Source organism: Lutjanus erythropterus, chromosome 19, assembly GCF_056507025.1.
Source record: "Lutjanus erythropterus isolate fLutEry1 chromosome 19, fLutEry1.hap2, whole genome shotgun sequence".
NCBI lineage: Eukaryota > Metazoa > Chordata > Actinopteri > Lutjaniformes > Lutjanidae > Lutjanus > Lutjanus erythropterus.
In genome coordinates this window covers 20,043,383-20,064,861 of record NC_139335.1, presented here as the reverse complement: position 1 = coordinate 20,064,861, position 21,479 = coordinate 20,043,383, and the positions used below count along the sequence as shown (strand labels likewise).

At 38.9% G+C, this 21,479-nt stretch overlaps 1 protein-coding gene across 2 annotated transcripts; it reads left to right on the top strand.

Moving 5' to 3' along the window:
- Positions 1-1,549: 1,549 nt before the first annotated feature.
- Positions 1,550-16,559, top strand: ilf3b (interleukin enhancer binding factor 3b). Of its 2 annotated transcripts, XM_084743399.1 has the most exons (18): positions 1,550-1,634; positions 2,974-3,072; positions 4,191-4,414; positions 4,519-4,693; positions 6,413-6,557; positions 7,969-8,060; positions 9,169-9,264; positions 9,576-9,687; positions 9,791-9,888; positions 9,967-10,078; positions 10,254-10,367; positions 10,696-10,901; positions 11,063-11,236; positions 11,317-11,598; positions 12,116-12,248; positions 12,360-12,407; positions 14,475-14,897; positions 15,714-16,559. In XM_084743399.1, exons 2-18 carry the CDS (start codon positions 3,070-3,072, stop codon positions 15,857-15,859), a joined length of 2,583 nt encoding a protein of 860 aa, XP_084599525.1. In that variant the 5' UTR covers positions 1,550-1,634; positions 2,974-3,069; the 3' UTR covers positions 15,860-16,559. The 2 variants fall into 2 exon arrangements, with proteins under 2 accessions (XP_084599525.1, XP_084599526.1); XM_084743400.1 differs by lacking the exons at positions 14,475-14,897; positions 15,714-16,559 and adding an exon at positions 13,001-13,893.
- The last annotated feature ends 4,920 nt before the right edge of the window (positions 16,560-21,479 follow it).

Below are 21,479 nucleotides of genomic sequence, written 5' to 3'. Positions count from 1 at the left end.
TTGGAGTATCATAATGTGTTGACTTTTTGTTGAAGTGAAGACTGTTTCTAGTCTTAAAGCAAACATCTCAACTCAAATGTTTTGTCTGATTTCTTCTCTGACATAATGTAAAAGTCAATGACTTGTGTAAATGCTCACATAAGGGAGCAAAAGAAAAGGCTGTGCTTTTACCTCAGCTTTAAGATGTGAAAAAAACACCCCATGTGTGTCCAATGTAGTGCTGTGACATGAATGTGAATGTTTGTGAATGTATCTACAGTATTTTCCCCGAGTGTGTGGGGACTGAAGTAAAGTGTTGCTAAAGCTAATAGGATGTGTACTGTTAAGAAAAAGGAATGTAAGATTGCATAATAAACTGTTATCTGTTCATGATTCATCTCATTCTGGTTTATGATTGATGTCATATTTTTACAACTTTGATAGGATATAATATTCCAATATTCACCTATGGCCTGACTGAGTAAGACAAGGCACTCTTGTGTCTAGACTGTTGGTTAGCTCAGTACAAAGAATGGAAACCAGGGGAAACAGTTAGTCTGGCTCTGTCCACAGGTGACAACCTGTCTTTTCACCAACAGACACCTCTAAAGCTTGTCAATTAAAAGTTATAGCGTGCTTTATTCCATTCAAAAACCAGTGTGCAAAATTTTTGGTCAACACAAAAAAAACATATACTTTCATGAGTATTTTTTCAAGTCTGTAATTTTACTTAAGTATGCATTACACTAAATGATCTACTTAGTTACCTTTAAAATCATAATTGAGCACTGAGTATAACTTCAATCAATATCTATTTTTGTTGCCAAGAAGGCTATCTGATCACAAATGGGACAATGAAAATGACATAAAGCTGCAATGATTAGTCAACTAATCATTCAGTTTAATGACACTCTTAAGCTCGTCACCAACTATTTTCATAATCCAGTTACTGTTTTATGTAATTTTCTGAGAAAAAAAAAAGTCAAAACTTTCTTATTTCACAAACGTGAGTGTTTTTAGTATATATTTTTGGATTGTGGACAAAACAATATATGTGAAGAATATCTATCTATCTATCTATCTATCTATCTATCTATCTATCTATCTATCTATCTATCTATCTGTCTGTCTGTCTTACTGTCTGTCTGTCTGTCTGTCTGTCTGTTCTGAATCAGGACTCAGTTTAAAGACAATGTATTCTGACTGTCCCAATGAATTTCCATACAGGATTTTCTGAGCAAGTGGTCATTCCACCATTAAGTGTCATCTTTCCTGGGAAACAAACTGGAGGATCCGCACAGTAAACTGTATAATTTCGAATGAGAATAGCCTGTTTGGTAAACCAGCGTCCTGATATTATTTCAATCGACTTCATCTGCAAGGCAAAGCCCCAAAGAACAATGAATAAGTCAACCAGCTGTTGAGACCAGACAATTCAATTCAAAGCCAGCATTACTAACCACGCCCCTGATTCAGTGCTCTCTATTTTCCAATTGGCTACAGTTGCAGTCACGTGAAACTTCTGTCCAATGGGCTTTGTCGATTTTCGTGTCGCGCAGTAGAGTTTCATGTCGTGGGCGTTTCCATCTGCTCTGCTGCTGCCGAGACCGGGGAGCTAACGTGCAGTACCGTCCATTAGCATTAACGATAACACGGTGAGTAAGGAAAAAAATGTAGGATTTCAGCCCTTAACAATGACAGAATATTGATATTAGGTGACAGCTGGACGCCGAAGGAGGTTATAAAGCGTGTTAGTGTATTCTAGTTTGTTTATTTGTACGCAGCTCAGAAATTGATCAACTTGGCTTTGTTCGGCTAAGCTAACGTGCTAAGTGCTTACTGTGGATGAACATTCAATGGGGTCTCGATCTTGTCTCCTCGACCATTTTGGTGTCTGAGAGGCAACAGGCCAATTTCTAAATACAACCATACATTTCCGAACACTTGTATTTAGTTGTTCAGTTGACAAACATCACGGGTATGCGATGTTTTTGTGTTTTCTAGCTCGGTGAACATTATGTACGAGGAGGCGTTAAAGGATGGGTGATCCGGGTTTTGTGGGGGTTGCTAGCTAACGCTAGCTGCCGTCGCCATTGAAATAAAATGGCGTCTGTTTTAAAATTCCTCAGATGGAGCTCTAGGGTCTCGGTTCCATAACTGCTTGACCACTTCTTCATATCTCACCCTTACTCCTGAAGTAATGGTTTTGCGTAATTTCAGGTTTAACAGGTGTAACAGTAATTTGTAAGTCTATGATTTGTGTACCTGTTGAGTCAAACAAAAAAAGCCGCATTGTCGGTGCTCGTTATAGTTACCACATTTGCCTTGACTGGAAACTATACTATCCTTTTTCAATCTTATGTTTCTTAAAAAGTTTAAGTTAAGAGTATGTGAGTGCCGTGGGCGTGTCAAGGTTAATGAATGAATAGTCTTGCCCACTCAACCCCACAATTTAACCATTGTCACATCATTTCTTTGTATGTAGTTACACTGTCGCCCTCACACTTAGATTACTGAAGGCATCACAGATGAACAGTCAATCATGGGGGTGAAATTTACTCAGATCAATTATTTCTAGTAGCACTGCCCATATCCGCCTGCCTGTTCAGCAAGAAAGCACATTTTGAAATCAGGCTTTTGCCTGCTATAAATATGAATGCACACATAAACAAGCCCTTGTGCTTAAAGACTATTATGAACCGCATTTTTTCATGTGAATGTAGGTTGCATTAAGTCCCTCCTGCACCTGGTGACCACTGTATATCAGTCCCCAGTGACTGAGTGTGATTTCTTTTTTTTTTTAAGCCTGTTCAGTGTGATTGTGTTCAGAATTACTTATTGAACATATTTCATCAAATCAAATGTGTGCATTCCAGCCATCTGCTGTGGTCATGCTTATTTTTTGTTGGCTGCAGGTAAGCATGTGGCAATGTTTGAATTCTAGCTTGCTATCAAGTGATGTTAAAATGTGTGCTTGTTTCCCCCCCCTTATAGAGACGGACTGCAACATTGCCATCTGCTGCAGAGAAGCCCTTTTTTTAACACTGTCATTCACTGAACACAGGAGTCACCACGGCCTCGAGAATAACAATGGTAATGATTTTATTTCAGTCTTTACTTTATTTGAAATTATGCATCTCTTTGTGTGTTTGTATCTGACAACAGGCAGGCAGCCAAAGCACAGGGCACACTGGCCTTTTTGTTAAATGTCACTGTTAACAGGACAAATAAATGTGTCACATCTAATTTAAGTCACAGGACTGGTGCCAGCTTTTGTTGCTCCAGTCTGCCTGGGGCTTTAGGAACACATGCTGCAGCTTCCACATCACTGCTCTCCTCTAAATTGGCTCTGGCTGTCTGTGCGCACATTCAGCTTGTGTAATCACTGGTGTTAGAAGCTTGGCCTGGACATGAGACGTTGTTAAGTTTTTTGTAATTAATCAAAGACAAGTGAGTGACAGAGAAAGTGGGTCTTATCTTGACAAGATTAGCTTGTTCCAGGATCACCTAGAGTCTGCCCTATAAAGCAAGATTAACAACTTTAGTTGAAAAACTCTTCTAATTAAAGCTTAGAACATTTTCAGCTCTTAAGATGTAATGATCTGCTCCGCTTATTTGGCCCAGTTATCTAGGTAACTCAGTAATCCTTTGCAGTAATGCTTTGTGTGATAGGCCTCAGTCATATTAGTAGTAATATAATCGGTTGTTTTAATTTTCCTACCCAACTCACTGAAAGGTGTTAATGCATTATCAAAAGTAGGCCCCTTTGGACAAAGTAGTCATGTTTCCACCATAATAGCTACAAAATATAATGTCAAAAATAAAATTATCTAAATAAAAATCCCCTTCTGCTTAATTTTAACTGGCAAACATACTACTCCTTGCAGCTTTCCCTGGGACAATGTATACATAGACTTGCTTTATCAGATTTCACAGAGAATCCTACCTGGTGGCAGGCATCAAGAAGAATTGTGTCTCACAGATGTAGTTAATAAATGAAGTTGGTTTCATAAGTAGTTAAAAAACTCCTTGTAGTAGCTTTGATAACATCCCCACTGAGTGCTTCTGTCATTCACTAAGACCATGTTGTCACAATTATGGGTGTGTTTTGTGGTAAAAAGTTTTTGTTTTTTTAGTTACAACAGGTTAGTTAGCATGAGACTCCTTGGTTTTTCATCTTTATTTACAATCTTGTGTTCTTTAACCCTTAGCCTCCCCCAATGCGCCACCGCTCCATGCGCGTGTTCATGAATGATGACCGCCATGTCATGGCCAAACACTCTGTCATCTACCCGACCCAGGAGGAACTGGAAAGTGTACAGAACATGGTATCCCACACAGAGCGGGCTCTCAAGGCTGTGTCTGACTGGCTGGACAAGCAAGAGAAGGGAGTCTCCAAGTCTGACTCTGATGGCTCAGACATTGATAAGGAAAGGTGAGGAAATGTCAGTAAGAAATTGTTTAATTCTCCTTCTGTAGCCACCTCTTACTTATGTCTTTGTTGCACTTCTCCCCTGTATCTCCTGTGTCTTGTGATAGTGAGCACAAAGATCAGGCCACCCGCTCTCTACGTGGCGTAATGAGGGTGGGCCTGGTTGCCAAGGGCCTGCTCCTGAAGGGTGATCTGGACCTGGAGCTGGTGCTCCTCTGCAAAGACAAGCCTACCATTGGTCTGTTGAAGAAAGTGTCTGAAAATCTTGTTACACAGCTCAAGGTAAGAACACAGCATAGCTAATTCAGTGCACTGAATAATGCCGTAACATTTCATTAGAGCTCATCCAAAGCTTAGTATGTAGGATACACAGATATTTCATAGTATAAAAAACAATATATTGGCCACTATCTTTTAACACATGACCTAAAAAGTAACCCACATATTTGGATTTTAGAAGACAAGGAATTGTGGCTTGTGGGGCTAGATGTTGCTGCAGGTGTTAGCTATAAGGTCAAACACTGCTTGACCAAAAAAAGTAATTACCTGGATTTAACTAAGCAAATGGGTAAGAGCTTTCCATTGGATAATTACTGCAGTGATTAATATGTTTCAGCAGGCAACAAGTTATTTAACCCTGACTGATTCAATGAGTAGCTTCTCATTTCTTAGACAAGCATGTCAGAAGACGTATCCTGTGGTGGTGGAAAAAAATTATTGGCCTGCAGCAAGCATAGAAAACTAAGAAGATTGGTGAAGCTACTAAAATTGGGTTAAGAGCTGTCCAACGCATTATTAAAACCTGGAAGGATAGTGGAGAACCATCATCCTTGAGGAAGAAATGTGGTCGAAAAAAAAATCTTTAATAATGGTGGCCGGAGATCACTTAAACGTTTGGTGAAATCAAATCGTTAAAAAATCAACAGTAGAACTCACAGTTAGGTTTAATAGTGAAAGTAAGAGCATCTCTACATGCACAATAATGAGAACTGGAGGGATTGAGACTAAACAGCTGCGTAGCCTTAAGAAAACCACCAAATTCGTGTGGCTTATTGAAAAAAGGCTTCAATTTGCTAGGGAGTGTGAAGATTGGACTGTGGAGCAATGGAAAAAGGTTGTGTGGTCTGATGAGTCCAGATTTACCCTGTTCTCGAGTGATGAGCACATCAGGGTAAGAAGAGAAGTGGATGAACTGAGGCCCCATCATGCCTAGTGCCTACCATAAAGGCCTGTTGGGGGCAGTGTTAAGATCTGGGGTTGCTTCAGTTGGTCAGGTTGAAGTTCGGCAATGTTATGTGGCCAAAAATGAGGTTAGCTCACTACCTGAATATACTGAATGACCGTGTTTTTCCATCAGTGGATTTTTTTCTTCCCTGATGGCACGGCCATATTCCAAGAAGACAATGCCAGGATTCATTGGACTCAAATTGTGAAACATTATTTTCAAAAATGGATTGGCCACCACAGAGTCCAGACCTTAACCCCACTGAGAATCTTTGGGATGTGCTGGAGAAGACTTTACGCAGCGGTCCAACTCTCCCATCATTAACACAAGATCCTTGTGAAAAATTAATGCAACTATGGACAGAAATAAATGTTGTGACATTGCATAACCTTATCAAAATGATGCCATCAAAGCTAAAGGCAGGTCAACTAAATAATAGTGTTTGTGTATGTGTGTGACTTTTTTTGGCCAGGCAGTGTAGTTTCATACTACAAGGGGTCACAATGCCAGGATGGAAAACAGGTTTCAAAATATTAATGAGCAAAAAAGCTGGTTCCAAGTACTCACATATAAATATTGTTCTTTTTCCCCCATAGTCTTTTTTTCATTTATAGTGGATTGATTCTCTCATCTGAATATCTGAATGTTTTACGATTGTCAGCCAAACAGTTGATTAATTGCGAAAAATAATAATCTTCTGCTCTCAACAAAAAATATTAGACAAATCAGCAGTGGCCTTGTCTTTTCTGTTTCTTAAATCCTTTTCTCTTCCTCAGGCAACTGAAGACAAGTATGTGGTGACCCAGCACATTCGTGACGCCAGTATTGTCATCAAGAACACCAAGGAGCCCCCTCTCACCCTCACCATTCACCTGACCTCCCCTCTGGTTCGTGAGGAGATAGAGAGGGCTGCTGCTGGAGGTAAGCTCCTACAAGGGGGGCGTCAAGTGTTTTTAGTGGCGCCCCTCCTCCAGCAGGGAGGCCAGGCAGGCAACCAGGCTAGACAGATATTGTTTATTGGGCCTTCAATGGAGCTAGGGGACAAGAATGCACAGTCACATAATGAAACTGCGCTATGCTTATAGCTCTCTAGACACTCTCGTAGTTCCATGTAATGTAATTGTACATTTTTGATGGCCCAATATACAGTATAGGGCAGGTAGTTTACTGACTGCTGAAGACATGGCTTTCTCTCCCCCCCTTAATGATCAAGGTCACCAACGAAATGAAGGCTTACTGAGAATTTAACCAAATACAAAAAGAGAGACCACTTTGTTTGCATGTGTTTTATCATTGATGATGAACGGTTTGCATTGCAGCAAAAATGAGTAGCAAAACATGTGGTGAAACTGTCCTTGGTTGTTAGACCCAACAGTGGGCTATTGACTGTCCTTGATGTTCCTTAGCAGGGAAGGCTCGGGCTCACAGATAACGACGAGGAACACTTGGATTCTGCACGTATGTCCAACTACACTCAATATCAAGGGGATCGGCCCCAGTTTTTAGATAGAGAAAAACTCTGGCATGATGAAATATTAATATTCATTAAGTTAAATTTTAGCTATATAAGAACAAATTAAAATTTCCAGTAGTTGACATTCTTTTGAGAGCACTCCACTGTAGTGAGGATCTCAGTTTAAACAGGTGTTGAACCTTGACCTTATCTGTAGCCTCGTGCTAACAGTGATGCCCAGTTTGGGTCTTTTTTAAGCCATCAGTTTTGCTGCAGTGTGGACTTGTTTTGATACCCACTTTTTGTGCATCTGATAACTTCTGCCTGTGGTTCCAATTCTGATTCTCTCTGTCAAGCCTTCTAGTTTGTCAATTTTTAGGGACGCTGGACCTTTGACCAACTGGCCGCTCTCTGTCTCGGAAGGGGCAAAGTGCAGTGTACCCAGTATAGGGGCTAAGGGGAGGGGCTCTACCTCCTTTTAACGCCACAAAAAAAGAAAAGCAGACCTTTTCTAAGCCCTGAATCATCCATTTATGTTGTAGAGACAACCTCCCATTTGATACAACAAATTATCCATCATTAAATACACATTTATGTCAGGGACTTTTTATTGATTTTTATTTTTACTAAGTCAAGTTATGACCCACTTCACAATACTGTCGTTCTGGTGGGTTTTGAGTCTAATCATGTATGCCGGTCCGCGCAAACCCATATTAACTGGGAGGTTGAGAGCGTTTGATGGTTCTGCAGTGGAGGGGTCCCCCTCCCCTTCCCCCTCCTGCCTGTGGTTTGGGAAGGCTGCCTGTGTTCCCCCTGGCCGCCTGACAGAACTCCCCTTGGTCAAACTGTACCTTGTCTTCTTATTCCACCTGCCAATAGAATCGCTTTCAGTCATCGATCCCCCGGATGTTCTGGACAGGCAGAAATGCCTAACTGCCTTGGCGTCTCTCCGCCACGCTAAGTGGTTCCAGGTTTGGATCTTGTCTTTATTTGTCTCTAAAACAGAAGTAGTTTTGAGTTTGGTTTTATGCTGTATGTTCTTTTGTCTTTTATTTGGGCGTTCCATGTGTGTTTTTTTTTTCTTCATTTACTCTTTTGAAGTGTAATTCCTGTAGTAATACTTGATGATCTGGATGTTTGTTTCTTAGGAAACCTTTGTCATTACACTGTTGTAGAGTTGCTTTGCTCACTTAACAGGTTCTACTGCAGAAGTTCAATGCTGCTTTTAGTCCCTATGTTCATTAGTCTCCCTCACAGCTGCTTAACTCAATCAGCAAAAAATAAATCTGTGACTAATACACCATGTATCCAGGTGCAATATTTCTATGTCAGTGTTGGTGTGAGTGAGTTGTTGTTATTTTCACATTTATGCTACATGTAGAACACTTTCTGCTGCCCCATTCTGTAGTTTTGATGAGAAAATGTTTTCTGTAGTGAACCGTGTTAATAATAATTCATTATAGTATTGTGGCCTGTGTCATCTTTGGCTTTCACACTATAAAAATTGGTCCTCCATCTCTGCAGCTTTTGTAGAGTATGTGGCCTCAACTTTTCCTGCTCTCTGGCTGTTTCTGTTACTCTGTGTGCCACAAAACCAACAGGAATATTGCACCTCGAGTCGCTTTTTAAAATTCTGTCACTGACTTAACCATCACATCATTCAATGACAATGCACATCCTTTTTTAAGCAGTTCACTTGGTCGTCACATTAGAGCTGGTATTAAGTTTAAGGTGGCTTTATTTCCACGTTTCTTCCTGAATTTAATTCATATGCATGTTTTTCCCCACAAACAGAAATGTTTTATGTGTGATAACTACACCATCAATCATGTTGGCTATTGACTTACAGCCATGATCATACGTAGGCTCTTCCAACAAACAGTGATCAAACATTATTCAATCATCCAATATTTCCATAATGACAAAGCTGAGCTGTTATAGTTTGTGTGGCTTCATTTTTTCCTTTCATTTATTTGGATGTTAATGTTGCTTCATGCTTCACATAGTTTTCCGTGTTGACTAAGGCTGCTTGTCCTCCTCGTGCCCCTCCCCTCCCCCCCTCCCTGCTTGTGTCCCCAGGCCAGGGCCAACGGGTTGCGCTCCTGTGTCATCGTCATCCGGATCCTAAGGGACCTGTGTGCCCGCGTGCCTACATGGGCCCCGCTTCGTGGCTGGGTGAGTGGGAGCCTTGATATACCAAACTCCTCTCGAAGCTCTGGTGATTGTGGCCTTTGAGAACTGTTAAATATTTAGAATGTAGTTTTCTTAAGCTGGCTCTTTAAAACCACAAAGCTCTCTTTGACATTCAAATTTTCTCTGCTAAGGCTTTCTCTGCCTGGATACAAAAAAGAAAAGCACCACCACCCCAATTGTTAAATTGCAGAGATACTATCTAATGCAGTGACCTAAAATCTCTCTGTGTTAGTGACCGAGATTAAAAATAGCATCCTCAAACAAAGAGTCACCCTCCCTCTCTTGCTTTGCAGCCACTGGAGCTGATCTGTGAGAAAGCCATTGGCACAGGGAACCGGCCCATGGGGGCAGGAGAAGCTCTGCGGAGGGTTTTAGAGTGTCTGGCTTCAGGAATCCTCATGGCAGGTGTGTGCAGAGTTTTATTTGCGCTACACTTTTTTCATTTGAAGTGTTATAGCTTATTTTCTATTTTCTAAGGTTAAAATTAAACTGTAATATCCTGGTGTAGATGGTGCTGGAATCTCTGATCCATGTGAAAAGGAGCCCACAGACGCCATCGGACATTTGGACCAGCAGCAGAGAGAAGACATCACAGCGAGTGCACAAGTGAGTATGATACAAGTACGTGTGTGCGTATTCACAATTTAGTAGTGATGAAATTGACACAGTCTCTTGTATCTTCAGCATGCCTTAAGGCTGTCAGCTTTTGGACAGCTTCACAAAGTGCTTGGAATGGATCCCCTTCCCTCTAAGATGCCCAAGAAACCTCGTAGTGAGACTCCTATTGATTACACAGGTAAATAAACCAAACTAGCTAAACCACTGATAGTCAAGTCATCCACAATCATCACACTAGAGACTGGTGGTTACTTTTTTTTTTTTTTTTTTTTTTTTAGATTTTTATAGATAACAATGCAGTAAGGTGTCCTGTATGTTCCTATGGCAAAATGCTGTGTGTGTCTGTGCCGCAGTGCAAATCCCACCCAGCACGGCGTACGCCCCACCAATGAAAAGGCCCATTGAGGAAGAGGAGGGAATGGATGACAAGAGTCCAAATAAGAAGAAGAAAAAGCTGCAGAAGAAATGTAAGAGCTCTTCCAACTTTTGTATTTGTTTAAACTCACATGTTATCTATCATTCCTACATCAAAATGAACTGTATAATGAGCTTGTTAGAAAAAAAAAAAACTTGATTAGCCTGTCTATTGGTTAGGGAATTTGCAGAAAATAACTTTTTGGATAATAATTGTAAAATGAATAACTTTTGGTTTTGGCAAAACAAACTTTTTGACACTGCATTAGACTGTAAGATTAACCAAATGATTGAAGGAAAAAGATCAACAGATTAATTTATATTTGGAGCCCTGCAATAATGTAAATCTGCTTCTTACTGTATGTCACACTGTTCCACCAGCTCCAGAGGAGAAGGCTGAGCCTCCCCAGGCTATGAACGCTCTGATGAGGCTCAATCAGCTGAAGCCAGGTCTACAGTACAAACTGGTGTCTCAGACGGGCCCAGTTCATGTTCCCGTCTTCACTATGGCTGTAGAAGTAGACGGTACAACCTTTGAGGCTTCTGGTCCATCCAAACGCACTGCCAAGCTGCATGTAGCTGTAAAGGTGAGCACAGCATTCACAGGGAACATCTGAAGTAGATGTTACTTTTTGATAACACTTCAAACCCCATTTTTTCCCCCTGCAACTGATTCTTTTTCTTTTTTTTTCTTTTGACATTTTCCTTTGTTGTTTAAACCACAATGAGTCTCTCTGGATGATTGCAGGTCCTCCAGGACATGGGTCTGCCCACAGGAGTGGAACTAAAGACTGCTGATCCAGTAAAATCAGAGGAAGCTGTGGTGGCTGCCTCTGTGGAAGAAATGAGGCCAGTAGTCACGCCCGTTGAAACTAGCGCTGCCACAGGAGCAGCTAATGCAGACGCCACTGATGCTGTAGAGGTACAAAGTTACTCTGTGTGTTAAGTTGAGCCCCCTCCTTTTTTGCTCTAATTTTACTGACAATATGTCTTTCATCTCAGACTGCTCGCCAACAAGGACCAATCCTGACTAAACACGGCAAGAATCCTGTGATGGAGCTGAACGAGAAGCGCCGTGGACTGAAGTATGAGCTCATCTCTGAGACTGGTGGCAGCCACGACAAACGCTTCGTCATGGAGGTGGAGATTGACGGCCAGAAGTTCCAGGGGACAGGATCCAATAAGAAGGTGGCCAAGGCTTACGCTGCCTTGGCTGCTTTGGAGCGGCTCTTCCCTGAGGGCTCTGTGGCCGAGGCTGCAAAAAAGAAAAAGGGACCACCCATGGTGAGCACCCAGTGAAACAGAACAAAATAGTTCTTCATTTCCAATTGAAATTATTTCTTTAAACCAATTAGAGATTAAAATTAGATTACAAATATTCAAATGAGTTTAAAAATTCACAGAGTGAAAATGTGGAAATGTATTTTCATATTTTTATAGCTATATATGGATAACCTATCAGAATTGGTGGGAACGACAGATTTTTAGCAAACGATAAAAAAACAAAAAAAAACTGTACCATAAATTAAGATTAAAAAGCTGTGTATGGTGCAATATCCATTACCAGTGTACATGAACCTTTTTTATGTTTTTTTTAATACAGTAGAGGACAATTAATTGAAATAATTGAGCAATTAATCAAAGATAATCCAGAATTAAATTCATGTAAGTTTTTGTGTTTTTGTCAATAGGTTCAATAAATACTAAACTTAAAAAAAATGTCATTTTCTGATCATTATTTCAGGCTTCATGTCATGAAAAGGAAATTTACAGTTCAGCTAAATCTTTTTTTTGTCTTTAGCACACTCCAGGCTTCGGCATGATGGGAGCCTCTGGAGTTGGAGACGGGGCTTCGCCGAGGGGCAGGGGTAGAGGAGGAAGAGGTCGTGGAAGGGGCAGGGGCTTCAATAATGGAGGAGGCTACGGCCAAGGAGGTAAAAACACACCCCTTCTGTTGCAAACATGCTGTATTTCTTGGTAAAACGTTAGTACACATGATTGACAAGGTGTGTCATCGCCATACTAACCGTGTGTCATCCTCCCAGGTGGATTTGGAACTTACGGTTATGGGAACAATGCCAACTCTGGATACAGTGAGTATTCATTTCACCCATTAGTCCCAGTTTGACTGTGTATTTACTCTTTGTCTGGGCTGCAGTTAAGCTTTCATTTACTATGTGAGAAGTCCAAGCAAATGTCTCAGCCGGTTTGTCAACATAAAAGTCAGCATGGTGCATCTGGCCAGGGCTGTGAAAAAAAACAGCTTTTATCACTTCTTACCTGTGTTACTGGTACAAAACTAGGAAATTATAGAGAACTATTTCATTCCAGAGCAAACGGCAAACAAGACCACATAATGATAAAACATGTTGGGCTGTTCCCAGTTCAATGATTTTACATTTCTCTGCTTTAAGCCACAGGAATTCAATCTGGTTTTGACAAGCCCCCCCTCTTATGAGAACCCCTTTTCTTCCCTCTGGCAGCCTGTTCTGAGGACTGACCTACCTGAGCGTGACAGGAGCAGAGAAATCTAAAAAAAAAAATAAAAAATACAAAACCCAACAACTCAGTTTAAAGGCAATCTGACCAAATGAATCATTTAACTGCCACTTTTACGGCAGAAAAAATCCAAATACATCTAATTTTGATATTTTTTTTTCCTTCTCTGCCCTGTCTCACTCTTTAGGTGACTTTGTCTCAGACTGCTATGGCTACCACGAGTTTGCGACATAGATCTTCCCCCAGTCTTTAGAAAATCAAAAACAGTCCTGTAGAGAGGATAAAAGTGGACAAAATACTCAGTAGTGTTCCAGCAGCATCATGAACTCCCTTCACCATCAAGTCCACAACCCTGGGAATAAAGTGACAACAACCCCTCCACCCTGTCTTGCCAATCCACATGTCATGTCCTGACACCTCGGGGAGACGATCTGCCACTGCATGCATGTAGCCATAAGTCACCTTCCGTGGACGTACCTGAACACCTGGAGCTCCCCAAACCACAGGGCTGATTTACTGTAGATTGCCGCCATGTGTCGGACCAGGGGGACAGGGCTTTGTTTCTGTTCATTTGGATCATGATTAAGTGAAGGCCTGTGGGAAATGGACCAACGTTCTTCCTTTTGGATTATTGTCAAGACTGCAACAGCCTGGTCTCTCTCTCTCTGTCTCCATACTGTTTACTTCAACAATACTGAGAAATCTGTTTTTATTCGTTCTAATGCCTTTCTGTCACTCCCAGTCATGATTGAGCTGTTTTTTTTTTCTTTTTTTTAAATTTTTGTTTTGTTTTTGAGAAATGGCCGCATTGTTTATGTTGAATCTGCTGTTTCTGTGTCATATCAGCAACACTGTTAAGTCACGGCTACACTGAATGCATGATGGTCTTACTTTTGTTTAGAAATGCAGTATCCCATCTGTAACAGCATTAGGCATTGAACTGAGGCTGTTGGCACTACGTTCGCGCACACAGACTGGTTGAAACAGGAAATTTGATGTATGTTTGGGATGGGATGACTTCTTGCTCTAGCTGATTTTTTAATGCTTTTGTTTTTTTAATAAATGTGACATCACCATTCATCACTGTGTTACTCCAGGGTCTGAATTAATTTCTGAATACACTGTAAAAATAAAAAAGTTGAGAAAAACACAAAATTAAGACATCTTACTTCAGTAGATTTTTGAGTGTGGAGCCTAAACTCAAACACTTTGAAAAAGTTTTGTAAAATACTGTTTTGTTGAGATAATTTACTTTTCTTCTTTATAGAGCTGCAACAATTAATGGATCATTAAATTAATCAATTTTTATGACAGTAAACTGAATATCTTTGGATTTTCTGACATTTTATAGACAAAATAACTAACTGATTAATCACCAATGAAAATCGTTAATTGTAGTCCCACTTCATAAAATAAATTTGAATCTTAGAGTTATAGAAAGCCAGAAAGAAGTACTATATCCTTTTTTGCTTTATATTTTCAAATACAACCATTTAATTTTCAAGCTACCACAAAATGGCAAGTCAGGCAGCTGGCTTTATATTTTAAGTTTTCTCAACCTTTTTTACAGTGTACATGAGAATTAGTTGCACGGAGCAGTAGCTGTTAAAACACATCAAGTTCTACTCATGTTAAGACTGTGCCATGCTGTTATTTCCCAGATTACTACAACAATGGTGGTACAAATGGAGGAGCTGGGGCATCAAGCAGCCCGTCAGGCGGCCCTCCAGCCAGCACAGCACCAGGATCAGCACAGGGCTCCTATGGTTCATACTACCAGAATGATGGAACCTACACTGCCACTTCTTCTGCCAAAACCCCAAAAAAGAAACCCCCCATGCACAAGGGAGGGAAGCCACCCTTTGCAGGTCCCCCAGGGACGAACACTGGATCTGCAGGGGGGTACCAGTCCAGCAGCCCCCAAGGGCAGGGCTCCTATAACCAGTATGGCCAGGGCTATGGGCAGGGAAAGAAGAATTTCAACCAGAACCAGGGGGGGACGGGTGGTGGATACTCGTACAGCACAGCCTATCCGAGCCAGGTGACGGGGGGTGCTGGAGGGAGCCAAGACTACAGTTATGAAGGTGAGAATGAAAATGATCAGTTCTGAAATCTTTTTGATACAAATCACATATACCAAATATCGCAAAAAAAAATACAAAGAAACAGACGATGTATCTTTTGTTAAAAACCCAATAGTCAGGGATTTATTGACACAATATGGCAGAAATTTAACAGAATATTTGTTTCAATTATTCTGTAATCACCTGAAACTAAAATCATGTTTTCATTACCTTAGACTCAGCCATTTATATCTACAGAAGACACAGCTCCTCTTGCAAGGAGCCCAGAATGGACAAACCAAATAGTGGCTTTAGATGGGTCCTTTCTCCTTTTTTTTTTTGGTTTTTTTGCAGCCAGTGTTGGTGTTTTTACATGCTTGGAAGTGGAGGGTGACATGAGGTGTTTTCGAACCGCAGGCTCACTGCTAGATGTCACTAAATCCTACACACCGATCCTTCAATTAAGGGGGGGAAGTGGTGGTGAATGTATAGTACTCAGAATTGGATACAGTGATTTTGATACATACAGTTAAGTGCCTAACGTTGGATATTTCCCTCGGGGCTTGGACAAGAACAAAAGAGAGTGAGTATTGGACTTAAAATCATCAGGTAGATAGAAACACGACTCCAAATCAATGATAATGTTGCTCGCTAACTGCTGAAAGTGTAAAGAGGGAACTGTAGTCCATCACATCAACTTAATATCATAACTAAAGAGGTTATATATTGTTCACAGCTGATTTCCTCTGCTACCTAGTAGCCAAAAAAATAATTTATTGAAATTTTGTAACACCTTTCTTTTAGAAATTTGTTCCACTAACAATCATTTACTTGTAGGTTTCAACAACCAGTCCAACTACAACTCACAGGGAGGAGGTGGAGGAGGAGGCAACAACCAGGGCTTCGGCACCAACCACTCTCAGTACCACAATCCAGTGGGCTACGGCAGGGGAGACAGCAGCATGAACTACCAGTACAGATAGACTGTGTCGCTCCGTCTGTGAATCCTTGGCACCAAGCACCCTGCGTCAGTGTCTCGAGCCTTCTCCAAAGAAAGTGATAGACGGCTTGCCTGTGCTCTCTGCCTTTTCCATGTTTGCTTCTTCTGTGCTTTTGGGTTTCTGTGTGGCACACGTGGGCACAAAATGAAATGTCTGGACCTTGTAAGTGTCAGAGCTGAGTTTTGGCTGAATTTAGTGGTCTGTTTCAGTGGTCTGGTCAGTGCTTAGTCTTGTGTTTTTCGGTTATTGTATTTTTTTTTTATCATCTCTGCTACCAGTCCTCATCCTCATCACTAAATATGAAGGCTGATTCTATAAATTACTCACTCACTAGCTCTGACTGGTTTCCTTTCTTATAAAACCGTTGTGTGGTTGACTTTTTTTTCTCATGTGAAACTAGTAAACTCTTGTAGTTTATACTACAAAGGTTGTTGTATTTTTTGTAACAATTCGATAGACCAGAATAGCTTATTCTTTTCTGCATCGCTTGTAATTTTGGCTTATTTTGTAATAGTGTAATAGTTATTTTAATAAATGGTTTTGGAGATTACTGGAAAATACATTTTCATTCTGCTGTTATATCCACGTCTCTGCCCAGTCTAGCTTTTTTGATTGGGTTGGATTTGTTCCTGTTAATGTATAACAAACTGTGTTTGTATTAATAAATGATTTTTATTTTGAATAGAGGTCTTAAGTCCAGTTTTGATTCAAATATCAGGTATGTGTTCTTACGATACTATTAATATAAACTGAGAAATTAACAACCTGGTTGACCATTTTTCTAAATAAACCTTTTATAAAGTTAAAAACTTCTAACCAAAATATATTTAATAATTTGCATAAATATAAAAATATGTAAATAATTTGCATTGATGAAAGCTTAAACTTGTATTCAAAAATAAATTCAGGGGTCAAGAAGTATCTGAATATTCTGTATGCCTTATCCATATCTATAAAACTGATTAGTTTGTATGTTATAACATTTTGAACTATTTTCAAAAGAATTAATCTCATATTCAGGGAAAAATTGCAAAAAACAGTCTATTTTAGCCCATGAATGAAAGATACTGTTGCATTTGGTTTCACTTCTGGATCTCCTGAAATTTCCTTTAAATAAATCATTTCAACTTCCTTTATGATCATTAACTTTGAAAGCCTTCTCCAAGTTTAACGACCAAAAATGTTCTTATTTCCACTGAATACTATTGAACCCAGTGATTCTGCTAATTAATTTCAATTCCTCTAAGTCAGATCTTCTTTGTAACTCATCCACATTATTAAGTGTTTAATCTGAGAATTATAAAAGTATCTCCTCAGATCTGCCCATGTCAACCCTCCACAGTGTTTCAACAACTTCATTTTTTTTTTTAATTTCACTCTTGGTATTTTTGTCTTCCCATATAAATTTTCAGAGGTCATTATCCCATTCATTATAATACTTTGGTTGTTCATAAATTGGTATATTTTGGAACCTAAAACAAAATGTGGTAAGTGTTTTCACCACAATAGGGGGGCAAATATTGTATGGATGGATGGACTAACACTTATGTGTATGTAGTTAAAATTTGCCCAATTTTACCAACTGCAACATATTTAAATATTAATGATATGATGACCAAATAATCCTAATATAACAACCCCATATATTCAGCATGAAGGATACTTTATAATTTGATGCTGCCACATTTGTACCTTTGCTTAAATGAGCATTTTAATGTGTAATTCTAAAATATAACTGACAAATGTTTGCCCTGTGGTATTACTAGTTTTACATTTTAGATTTTTAAGAAATCTAAATGTTCTTCCGTCACTGCATGCCTCCAAAGTAACATTTAAAGGGCTGGACTTAAACAGTATTAACATTTAATAGCTAAATTTGACTATCCGGAATTAACATTATAGATATCAATAATTTCATTTTGACTAGTCGTAATTATATTATGACTATTAAGTATTTTCATTGAAGATATCTATAACTTCATTCTGACTAGTCAAAAGTACATTTAGAGATATCTGCAATTCAATTGTGACTAGTCAAAACAGAATTGCAGATATCCGAAATGACGTCACTTAAACCGACACTCGACTCGTCACACATCCTAAATGACAATTACAGATATCTGTACTTCAGTTTTGACTAGGCGGAATGAAAATTAAAGATATCTCAAACGTAATTATGACTAGTCAGAATTGTTGTGCAAGACGTTGCGCATGCAAGGCTTCCCATTCGTTGCTCATTATTATGGCAAGCTTTCCATTGGATACTGGCTCAGTTGAAAACAATTGAACAGTGTTAGAAGAAGAAATGCACATGAAGAAGAAAAAGTAAGAAATGGCGGTTGCTGTTTTGGACAAGGTTGTCAGAAAATGCCACGAAATAGAACAAGTTTATCGCCAAGGAATTTGGTTTGAAGGGTTTTGATTGATTGAATAGGAAGCCCTATAGCCATACACATGGCAAGCCGCTCCTACCACCCACTTGCTCCCGCCTCCCACTTTTACAGATATCTGCAATGTCATTTCGCCTTGTCAAAACTCCAATACAAGATATCTGCAATTACATTCTGACTAGGTAGATTGCAGGTAAATATGGCAAGCCGTTTTAACATTTAATAGCTAAATTTGACTATCCGGAATTAACATTATAGATATCAATAATTTCATTTTGACTAGTCGTAATTATATTATGACTATTAAGTATTTTCATTGAAGATATCTATAACTTCATTCTGACTAGTCAAAAGTACATTTAGAGATATCTGCAATTCAATTGTGACTAGACAAAAACAGAATTGCAGATATCCGAAATGACGTCACTTAAACCGACACTCGACTCGTCACACATCCTAAATGACAATTACAGATATCTGTAATTCAGTTTTGACTAGGCGGAATGAAAATTAAAGATATCTCAAACGTAATTATGACTAGTCAGAATTGTTGTGCAAGACGTTGCGCATGCGAGGCTTCCCATTCGTTTGCTCATTATTATGGCAAGCTTTCCATTGGATACTGGCTCAGTAAACAAAACAATTGAACAGTGTTAGAAGAAGAAATGCACATGAAGAAGAAAAAGTAGAAGAAATGGCGGTTGCTGTTGTGAACAAGGTTGTCAGAAAATGCCACGAAATAGAACAAGTTTATCGCCAAGGAATTTGGTTTGAAGGGTTTTGATTGATTGACTAGGAAGCCCTATAGCCATACACATGGCAAGCCACTCCTACCACCCACTTGCTCCCGCCTCCCACTTTTACAGATATCTGCAATGTCATTTCGCCTTGTCAAAACTCCAATACAAGATATCTGCAATTACATTCTGACTAGGTAGATTGCAGGTAAAAGATATCTCCAATTCGAGATATCTCTAATCAAAATCCATTCCAAGATATCCACAACCCGATTATAGATATCTACATCTGAATTATGACTATCCATAATCCCAGCTAGAGATATCTACAACATAATTTTGACTAGTCGTAATTCCAACTCAAGATATCTATAATGTAATTCTGGCTAGGTAAAACTCATTTTAAGATATCTCGAAAAACAAAGCAGATATCTTGAATTAAGGGCATTTGGAGATATCTTTAAATGGAATTAGGGATATCCATAATTCAGATGTAGATATCTTTAAATGGAATTAGGGATATCCATAATTCAGATGTAGATATCTGCAATGTGAGTTGTGGATATCTGCAATTAAATTATGGATATCTGTAATGACAAACCCCATACACATGAATGGGAAAAAGTGATGTCATTTGTCCTAGTAAAAATTACATTGTGGATATCTGAAATGATAATTGTGTATAGGAAGAATTACTTTGTGGATATCTGAAATGTTATTTTTGAATAGGAAGAAATGAATTACAGATATCTGCAATACATATCCGGCCTAGCTATTAAATGTTAAAACGGCTTGCCATAGGTAAAGGATATCTCCAATTCGAGATATCTCTAATCAAAATCCATTCCAAGATATCCACAACCCCATTATAGATATCTACATCTGAATTATGACTATCCATAATCCCAGCTAGAGATATCTGCATATGGCAAGCCGTTTTAACATTTAATAGCTAAATATGACTATCCGGAATTAACATTATAGATATCAATAATTTCATTTTGACTAGTCGTAATTATATTGTGACTAGTAAATATTTTCATTGAAGATATCTATAACTTCATTCTGACTAGTCAAAAGTACATTTAGAGATATCTGCAATTCAATTTTGACTAGTCAAAACAGAATTGCAGATATCCGAAATGACGTCACTTAAACTGACACTCGACTCGTCACACATCCTAAATGACAATTACAGATATCTGTAATTCAGTTTTGACTAGGCGGAATGAAAATTAAAGATATCTCAAACGTAATTATGACTAGTCAGAATTGTTGTGCAAGACGTTGCGCATGCAAGGCTTCCCATTCGTTTGCTCATTATTATGGCAAGCTTTCCATTGGATACTGGCTCAGTAAACAAAACAATTGAACAGTGTTAGAAGAAGAAATGCACATGAAGAAGAAAAAGTAGAAGAAATGGCGGTTGCTGTTGTGAACAAGGTTGTCAGAAAATGCCACGAAATAGAACAAGTTTATCGCCAAGGAATTTGGTTTGAAGGGTTTTGATTGATTGAATAGGAAGCCCTATAGCCATACACATGGCAAGCCACTCCTACCACCCACTTGCTCCCGCCTCCCACTTTTACAGATATCTGCAATGTCATTTCGCCTTGTCAAAACTCCAATACAAGATATCTGCAATTACATTCTGACTAGGTAGATTGCAGGTAAAAGATATCTCCAATTCGAGATATCTCTAATCAAAATCCATTCCAAGATATCCACAACCCGATTATAGATATCTACATCTGAATTATGACTATCCATAATCCCAGCTAGAGATATCTACAACATAATTTTGACTAGTCGTAATTCCAACTCAAGATATCTATAATGTAATTCTGGCTAGGTAAAACTCATTTTAAGATATCTCGAAAAACAAAGCAGATATCTTGAATTAAGGGCATTTGGAGATATCTTTAAATGGAATTAGGGATATCCATAATTCAGATGTAGATATCTTTAAATGGAATTAGGGATATCCATAATTCATATGTAGATATCTGCAATGTGAGTTGTGGATATCTGCAATTAAATTATGGATATCTGTAATGACAAACCCCATACACATGAATGGGAAAAGTGATGTCATTTGTCCTAGTAAAAATTACATTGTGGATATCTGAAATGATAATTGTGTATAGGAAGAATTACTTTGTGGATATCTGAAATGTTATTTTTGAATAGGAAGAAATGAATTACAGATATCTGCAATACATATCCAGCCTAGCTATTAAATGTTAAAACGGCTTGCCATAATCTGCAACATAATTTTGACTAGTCGTAGTTCCAACTCAAGATATCTATAATGTAATTCTGGCTAGGTAAAACTCATTTTAAGATATCTCGAAAAAAAAAAGAGAAAAAAACAAAAAAAAAACAAAAAAAAAAAAACAAAGCAGATATCTTGAATTAAGGGCATTTGGAGATATCTTTAAATGGAATTAGGGATATCCATAATTCAGATGTAGA

Bases quoted from the DNA above. Each gene is read 5' to 3' on its own strand.
- ilf3b (XM_084743399.1), top strand. The intron at 9,889-9,966 runs GTGAGTATGATA...TTGTATCTTCAG, and splicing joins ACATCACAGCGAGTGCACAA to CATGCCTTAAGGCTGTCAGC. The intron at 10,902-11,062 runs GTGAGCACAGCA...GGATGATTGCAG, and splicing joins AGCTGCATGTAGCTGTAAAG to GTCCTCCAGGACATGGGTCT.